The sequence below is a fragment of the Diachasmimorpha longicaudata genome, chromosome 2, assembly GCF_034640455.1.
Source record: "Diachasmimorpha longicaudata isolate KC_UGA_2023 chromosome 2, iyDiaLong2, whole genome shotgun sequence".
In the NCBI taxonomy this organism is placed as follows: Eukaryota; Metazoa; Arthropoda; class Insecta; order Hymenoptera; family Braconidae; genus Diachasmimorpha; species Diachasmimorpha longicaudata.
The window spans coordinates 465671-474817 of record NC_087226.1 but is presented as its reverse complement, the minus strand read 5'-3'; the positions used below and the strand labels follow the sequence as shown (position 1 = coordinate 474817).

At 39.3% G+C, this 9147-nt stretch overlaps 1 protein-coding gene across 1 annotated transcript; it reads left to right on the top strand.

Annotated features, from left to right (window-relative positions):
* The first annotated feature begins 2123 nt into the window (after positions 1 to 2123).
* Positions 2124 to 6035, top strand: LOC135159849 (insecticyanin-A-like). The gene is made up of 4 exons (XM_064115942.1): positions 2124 to 2309; positions 3673 to 3806; positions 3876 to 4055; positions 5679 to 6035. The coding sequence occupies exons 1-4, from the start codon at positions 2196 to 2198 to the stop codon at positions 5821 to 5823; spliced, it is 573 nt and encodes a 190-aa protein (XP_063972012.1). The 5' UTR covers positions 2124 to 2195; the 3' UTR covers positions 5824 to 6035.
* Positions 6036 to 9147: the final 3112 nt, after the last annotated feature.

Sequence of the window (9147 nt, the reverse complement as noted above, 5' to 3'; positions counted from 1 at the left end):
AAAATAAAACATAACCAACTCCAATGAACTTTGCAGGACTTTATGATTTCATTGGTATGACCATGGGCTGATGCCAGATTTACTACCACAATCCAAGAAATACGAGGCTTGGCAGTTTAGACTCATCCAAGCTTGGCTCTGTTGTCAATGCTTGGCAATTCCTACCGAGGTCACTGGTCCCGTCGTCCGGTCGAGCGATTTAACCAATTCGGCTACCACCCTCGGTGCATGAAACATTTTATTTTTTAAACCATAAGTTTTCTCATTCACTATCCTGATGTCCCATAATAGATCGTCATAAAAGATCACTCCCTACAAAACCGCCATAAGATTTCATGACGCTCCTACATGATCCAATAAGACATCTATAAGATCCTATCAGCTTTTATAAAAATTCTTTGAGACCGCCATATCACTCCGATAAAAGCATTGAAACTAGATTCCTATAACACCGAAAATAATAGATCTAGCCGTGCTCCCGGCTTGGTACAATCTTCGTATCCGGGCTTGATACCATGGGAGAATTCAAGCTTGGCTGAAATTAGGACAACCAGACTCTGGTAAACCAAGAGTTACCCAGGCGTGATCCATTCGGTGAACCTGGTAATCCGAGTGGAAATTATGTTAGGCGAGACTGAGGTTTGATCAGAACTTGATCTGGTGGTGGGCAGGTTCAACTGATCAAGTGAGACTTGATGAAAAACTGATCAGTTTTTGATTTACTTCATCTGATTGGAATTACGCTGATCAGGTTCTGATATGGTGAGCTTGATCTGAATCTGAGGTCCGTTCAGCTGTAATCACCTTGAGTAAGTTCGGATGAGATGGGCCTTATCTTATACTGAAGTCCGTCTGCTTGCGTTATTCAGATCAGATTCTGATCAGTTCAACTTGAGCGGAAATCGAGCATTGTGCTTACAATTGTCATCTGCTAGGCAGAGGACCGAGGCTAAATGTCTATGTACAAAATAAAAAGGGAAAACGCTTAGGTGCGCGTGAACGGCGAGTGGTGCATACGTGTTGACCGCTTGTTCCGCCTACAACGACTTATCTGGAGAAAAGAGAAAAAAAATGGGGAATTCCTCTACTCAATAAATTCCGTTTCAGAAAAAAGGCTCTTTGTCAAAATTCCCCCGAACGTGCCCATCTCATCTGTGCCTAGCTAAAGGTGTCAATAATGAAGAAATGCTTAGAAGATGGCATGAATATTACTATGAATATGTTGCGACGTAACACCCACCGTGCAGTATAGTCCGAGCGTTCATTCGATCAAATCCGGATCTATTTGACGGGATTAACTTCTAATCAAGTTCCGATTGTCTAGCCTCATCAAATTCTGATCAGTTGGGCCTGATCAAATTCACATTTGGTCATATTGATCAAGTTCGGATCAGATCCGATTGATCAAGTCCGGAACGAGTGAAGGCGTTACATGCCTGATCAAGTTCTGATCCCGTTCTCGGATCAGTACCTGATTATACATGAGGTCTCACTTGATCCGAACTTGATGCAGACCTGGCTTAAATTTCCGCTCGGGAACTTCTACCGGGGATGGAACGCTACATGAACTTGCGGTCTTATAGATGTGAAGAACTAATAAAATGTGCTGTAACGAATTTAAAGTACAATGAAGTTGTCCAACAGTATATTGAAATGATTAATGGCTCCGCAATATGCAGAGGTGGAACCATCGAAAATTGCCCATTTAAAATCGAATCATTATAAGTCCCTAGGAGCCAGAAGCAAAATATGAAAAAGTTTCGAAAAAACTTCTGCAATGCAAGTCTACTATGGCGATATGGTACCTTTCCTTTTGAAATAACTGATTTATACTTGACTTTACCAGATATGCAATAAAAGTGAAAAACATCCTTATGCAATTACTTAATTGCTAACATTTATTCAGTATTCACTCCATTCTATTCTGTAATTTCTTTATCGTTAGGTCTCTTCGAATAATCTGGCGGGTAACGATAACAATTAATATAAATGAGCATTTTATATGAATAATTATTGAAGAGATGTCAAAATAATCTGGAGTTACAATACCATCGAATGGTCATTCAGGAAATGCGATAAGAAAATGAGAATTTTCAGTATAAAAAGTGCTATCAGTGGTGAACGCCGTCGTAACTATAGCTGCACGGCACATTGTTTTTTGATAGTGAACAAAGTCTCATTTCATTATTCTGAAGATGATTGTTTATCTGATAAGCATCTTTCTGATGGTTAGTCCTCTTGGAGCACAATATCCGAGGATAGGCCGCTGTCCAGAAGTCAAAGGGGTTCCAAACTTCAAACCGGAGCAAGTAGGAATCACAAACTTTCTTATCATTAAAATTCATGTGAAGGAAAACGATTGTTTTATTGTCTCACTTTCTAATTTTTAGTTCTCTACAACTATCAAATTTGGAAGATTATTTTTTTTCACTGGAATTTCAGCCAATTACAGCGCAATATTTAATGTTATCGAATAGAATTTCATAGGAAATTTCTCAAACATATGACATTCTCCTTATGAACTTGCGACGAAAATCTCTAAACCCAATTAGATATTTGTCAACTGAAGATTAGACGGGGAAAGAGATTGATATTGATGAAAATGATTGAGGCGCGACGAAGCTGCAATTCATTTTTTTAGCGGAATAAAAATAAATAAGTTTCCCTCCAGGACACTGAGGTGTAGTTATAAAGATCAAAAGATAATTCCTCACCTAATTAAAGAACCCTCTATTCGTTATTTCTTATATTTATGTAGACGCTCGGGTGACTCTGACGACGTCTGCGTCGATCCGTTTTTGTAACCCTCATTTGAAATATAACATTGAATGCAATAAAGCAACACAGGACAAATAATTTAATTAAATTAAGAATTCTCTGAAAATTTTTGTTTGGGGCTTTGCACTCGGGATTTTTAACTTGCAAAATTCGACACACTCGTTCGAAGGCAACAATGCTATTGAAAAATATCGGACAATTTTGGAAGGCCAATAGTACTACTAGCAATTATTTGTTCCATTCTGATGTCAACCAATTAGATTGCAGTATTCGAGGTCACAATTTCACAATTCGAGGTCACAATTAGCTTGCCGTTGAATGGTTGGCACAATGGTACAATAACCTCAGTGATTGTTCAACTCATAATATTCTAAATCGTTGGAAAATTTTTGACTAGGCTAGACAAAAACTTCATTATGATCATTAGTGAAATTTTAGATGAATGTTCGATCAGAATTTAAAGTCAATGTAACGTAAGTCCTAAGGGTCGAAATTTTATATTTTCTTAATTGTATGCAAATTAAACCTTTAAGGTTTGACAATTTTTAATAAACAATAAAAAAAACGGTTGCGTTGAAAATCAGAATACGATCAAAAACGCGATCGGAATGCATCGGTACACATCGTCAAAATTAGGGGGTTTCGATAGTCAGAGTCAGGAATAGTCAATCATACATTCGGTTACAATCACAGTGGGTAAATAATATCAATAACACATTTGATGTTAGTCATAAAACTTATCGTGATGAGAATATCGCTTTAACAATTGTTTGGTGTTCCATGTTTGGAATTTTTTTACGTCAATTTTTTCTGATGACGATGGATTATGATCCGTCGCGCGGTGCGTTCAAACTGAAATAATTTCTTCATTTAGTTTGTTCTAATTTGTTATAGTTCACGGGCCCGTGGCATGTCATATCTCATAACAAAAATGAATTGTACGAAGCAGGGCATAAGTGTTCACGATGGAATTACGAAAAAGATGGAAATGACATTGGCAAACTCAACTTTAATGCACTGCTTGCTAAGTACTAGGAAAAACTATTAAGAGTTATATTCTGTAGTGAGAATGTACTGAAATTATTAATTATGTACAGTTCAGGGGCTAAAGTATCCTGGGAAGGCAAAGCAACTCCCATCGGGAATGCACGATCACCCAACTTCGACATCGTGTTCCCAAGACCCTCCCTTGGCACCACAACCAACTTCACGATTTTGTCAACAGATTACGACAATTTTGCCGTACAGTGGGCCTGCCAGAATTTTGGAAATGTGAGGTACGAAGGAAAATCCATATTTTTTCTGCTGCTTGTAATTTTCATGTCAATCAAATATGAAATTTCTGCTGTAAAGCGTCAGAACTACAAATTTGAATGTCATACATTCACACTGGTTTCACCACTTGCGAGTGAAGTGCAAATTTACAAACGTCCCACGTATAAATATTATTGCTGTGTAGAGGGCCTGATAAAAAATACAGTTTGTCCTGCGTGAAAAAAATATTTCTCAAGCCGTTGAAGGATAGCATCCGGATTCAACGAAGAATGTAAATGTTTCGACGTGTCAAAATAGATTGGGGCGCACTTGTAAGGAAAGAGGGCACGAAATCAAACCGGCCATAGTATACACAAAAAAATTAATTCTAATATACGAGATTTAACGCGTAATTTGCAAGATTTTGGGGCACGAAAATTACAAGTGCGACGGACGCTAGTCGTTCGTCATTTTTTTTTCTTCGTTTCTAACAATTCGATTGGTAGTATGTTTCCAAATGTTCCCGTATTAATTTTTTTGTGGTAATGCCATTCGCCAGGGGGCTTAGAAATATATATATAACCTTTGCTCGCATGATTAAGAACTCTTCGGCGCTCAAAAATTTTTTAAATTATTGAAATGCACAAAGGCTACTAAAATTGATTAGCAGTAAACTTCAAGGTATTGTCAATAGTAAAAAGTTAACTTTGAAGGAAATATATGCCCTAATGGTGAATTATTAATGAAAATAAATTAGCGTACTGGGACACTCAAATCGACAGGACGTATAATAGGTACTCGTGCGATCCGAGTCGGAGAAAAGTCGAACGGCGCAATTACTTATGCTTCGATTACTAGTTGAAAGATTTTTTTAACGCTTCTATTCAAATTTTTAATGTAAGTCTGAAATAATCGACAGGCTTCATATACTTTCATTTATGTTATACATTTTTATTTATGATATGTGTTTTGTTGGAGGACTTTTCACCGATCTCGTCACCAGTGAATTATCGATAATGTAATTTTTTATCTTCTTAGCAGCATTTAGCGCCGCACCCTTTATTTTATCTTGAAAACGTTCCTTTCTTCCCTTTTCGACTAGCAAAGTTAGACTCCATTTCGATTGATATCGATAGGACCCACTGAGACGAGTATTTTAAAAAATTGAAATCCTTGCTTTAGTCTTTGGAAAATTGAGGAAAAAGGAAATTTACAAAGATTGCTATATCTCAGGAACTATCGGACCAATTGGGCTGAAATGATGCATTAAAATACAAGTTAATAATATGTATGATAACTATCATAAGGTGAAAATTCAGGTTTTTCACTACAACTTTTATCGTATTTTTTTACAATTATCTGAAAAGTAATCTTCTAAATTGCGAATTTTTCAGTGCATACACAACGACATGACATGAAAAAAATTATTTTCTCATGGTTTATAACATTCTACATAATTTGTAATTGAAATTAGAGAATCGAACAATCAGGGGAACATAAGGATTCCATTTGGAAGAAAAAACATAAATTATGGGTCTAAGCACTAAAATTACGTTTTAGAACTGATAATTTACGTATACAACGCAAATGTCAAAGATACATCAAACACATGATAATTTATTACTTTACATTTCCATCAATTTTAGCTTGCAGTACGTATGGATCTTAGCTAGGAAGCCTCTGCCTGATCGTCTCTTCGAAAACCCGGCTCAACGTTTCCTTGATCGATTTGTTCATATACCAAAATCTGAAATCGTTCAGGTTGATCAACAGGAGTGCCCGAAACAGTAATCGATAAGAATTGCAAAAATTCAGTGACATGCTCAAAATTACTAAATTTTATGATTCTGATGTGCAATGAGATGACCCACGAAGGCAAAATTTTGTTACAAAGGTTAGTTCCGATTTGAACTCCCGACGGGTGGTAATTTCAAACGATATCAATTCAGTGGAATGTAATGTTTTTCCTGTATGAAATAAAATATCGCCTATTGATTTGCGAAGACTTTCAGGAACTTTATTTACACTTACGAATATCCCAATTGTATGGGCAATATCTTATCAAGCCGGCCGCGAAAGGCGCACTTTATAGCCTTAGGGCGCCATCGGTGGGCACGCGGTAAAACTACGGCCTCCAGAGCGACGGGCGCTGCTGATGCCCTAGTAGGAATTACCAAGCATTGCCAACAGGGTTAAGCTTGGTTGACTATAAACGGTCAAGCCTGGCTTCAAAGAGGATAGACCAAAGTAGAGGCTCAGTTCTGAGGGTTTGACTCAAAGAGGATAGACCAAAGTAGAGGCTCAGTTCTGGGGGTTTGACTGACGCCAGTTTCTCCACGTTACCGACACGATTTCACCCCCGAGGAGACGGGGCGCCACGAGTCCTACTGGGGTATCTGCATATCGGCCAAGCGGGGGGGCTCCGTTCGTACTTGTTCAACTGTACAAATGATCAACTGTACACAAAATTTTCAGACGGTGAGAGCACGACTGTGAAGGGATTCAACTGTCGAGAGAAAAAGCTAGGCTGTACATGTGGACCCAGCGCCACATGTACAGCCTGGTTTTTTAGAATTTTAGAATTTTCAAACGGTGCTCTCACCGTTTGAAAATTCTGTGTACAGTTGATCATTTGTACAGTTGAACAAGTACGAACGGAGCCCCCCCCGCTTGGCCGATATGCAGATACCCCAGTAGGACTCGTGGCGCCCCGTCTCCTCGGGGGTGAAATCGTGTCGGTAACGTGGAGAAACTGGCGTCAGTCAAACCCCCAGAACTGAGCAGAGACCATAGGGGAGATCAGCAGGGCCAGTCCTAGGAGATCAACCACGAAATGTCCTAGCGGTAGCGCCGGAACTAATTTTGCAGGCACGTTTGTTGGTAAGGTACCGAACGTTACGCCTGCAAAACCGGAGCAGAGGGAAAAGTCGGTAACCCGGATAGTGTGGGGTGGGGGAATACAAGGAAATAGGGGAAATTAAACGGCTGGGCAGGCGTTCTGAATATCTGAACGGCGTTGAGCGAAGCTTTTCCCTCATTAGGGGGGGGATTCATTATCAGGGATTAATTATTATTAATTTTTAGAAATGCAACTTAACGCGCATCAGTTCCCGGCGACGGCAAGCGAGAATTCCCAATAGACTCCCACGATTGAAAAATTCATTTCTCCCCTTCTACTTGAGATGAAGAAATGAAACCAACGTCATTCAATTGCTCATTAAATTCTTCATTAATGATGGTGGTTTCGTTTCTTAATCCGAATTACGGGGAGGGGATTAATTTTCAAAAATGCAGCTTGACGCGCATCAGTTCTAGGCGGCGTCAAGCGAGAATATCAAATAACTTCCCACGATACAAAAATTAATTTCACCCCCCCCCTAGTTGTGTGCGGGGTAGTAACCGTAATGATCACCTCAAAGGAAAAATAGAGTCTTCCACTTTGATCCTTCCCTATGGTTGTAAGTCGCAGGTATACACCTTGGTGCGGCAACACTGTCTCCTGCACTACTACTCCCCAAAAGTAATTCCCAAGCAGCGATGTTGTTGGTTATGTAAGGGGAAGAAATAATCTCAATCACATAATTTGATGTTCACAAATAATTAGAAAATCTTTAATTATTAGATTAGATTATTTATTCCCTTCACATAAACAAGAACATCGCTGCTGGCGAATTACTTTTAGTGAGTAGTAGTGCAGGAGACAGTGTTGCCGCACCAAGGTGTATACCTGCGACTTATAACCGTAGGGAAGGATCAAACTGCAAGACTCTATTTTTCCTTTGAATTGATCATTACGGTTGCTACCCTGCACACAACTAGAGGGGGAGAAATTAATTTTTGATTCGTGGGGGGTTATTGCGTATTCTCGCTTGCCGCCGCCGAGAACTAACTAATGCGCGTCAAGCTGCATTTTTCAAAATTAATCCCTCCCCCTCGGAATTCGGATTAAGAAACGAAACCATCGTCAGTCATCAGAGATTTCATGAGCAATCAAATGCCATTGGTTTCATCGCTTGATCTCACTTAGAGCGGGCAATATTCATTTTTAAAAATTAAAAAATTAGAGCGGGCAATCCATTTTTAAAAATTTACAAATTGATATTGTCCGCTCTAATTGACATCAACGGATGAAACCAACGTCATTCGATTGCTCATTAAATTGTTCATTAATGATGAGGGGTTCGATTCTTAATCCGAATGAGGAGGGGAGGGATTAATTTTGAAAAATGCAGCTTGACGCGCATTAGTTAGTTCTCGGCGGCGGCAAGCGAGAATACGCAATAACCCCCCACGAATCAAAAATTAATTTCTCCCCCTCTAGTTGTGTGCGGGGTAGCAACCGTAATGATCAATTCAAAGGAAAAATAGAGTCTTCCAGTTTGATCCTTCCCTACGGTTATAAGTCGCAGGTATACACCTTGGTGCGGCAACACTGTCTCCTGCACTACTACTCACCAAAAGTAATTCGCCAGCAGCGATGTTCTTGTTTATGTGAAGGGAATAAATAATCTAATCTAATAATTAAAGATTTTCTAATTATTTGTGAACATCAAATTATGTGATTGAGATTATTTCTTCCCTTTACATAACCAACAACATCGCTGCTTGGGAATTACTTTTGGTGAGTAGTAGTGCAGGAGACAGTGTTGCCGCACCAAGGTGTATACCTGCGACTTACAACCGTAGGGAAGGATCAAACTGAAAGACTCTATTTTTCCTTTGAGTTGATCATTACGGTTACTACCCCGCACACAACTAGGGGGGGAGAAATTAATTTTTGTATCGTGGGGAGTTATTTGATATTCTCGCTTGACGCCGCCGAAAACTGATGTGCGTCAAGCTACCTTTTTCAAAAATATTCCCTCCCTTCTTAACTCGGATTAAGAAACAAAACTACCGTCATTAATGAACAATTTAATGACCAATTGAATGACGTTGGTTTCATTTCTTCATCTCAAGTAGAAAGGGAGAAATGAATTTTTGAAACGTGGGGGTCTATTGGGAATCCTCGCTTGCCGTCACCGAGAACTGATGCGCGTTAAGCTGCATTTCTGAAAATTAATCCCCCCCCCCCCTAATGAGGATAAAGCTTCGCTCAACGCCGTTCGGATATTC

Excerpts from the sequence above, each read along its gene's own strand:
- LOC135159849 (XM_064115942.1), top strand. The coding sequence starts at position 2,196 with ATGATTGTTTATCTGATAAGCATCTTTCTGATGGTTAGTCCTCTTGGA. Across the intron at positions 2,310-3,672 it reads CAAACTTCAAACCGGAGCAA|TTCACGGGCCCGTGGCATGT; the intron begins GTAGGAATCACA and ends AATTTGTTATAG. Across the intron at positions 4,056-5,678 it reads CAGAATTTTGGAAATGTGAG|CTTGCAGTACGTATGGATCT; the intron begins GTACGAAGGAAA and ends CATCAATTTTAG.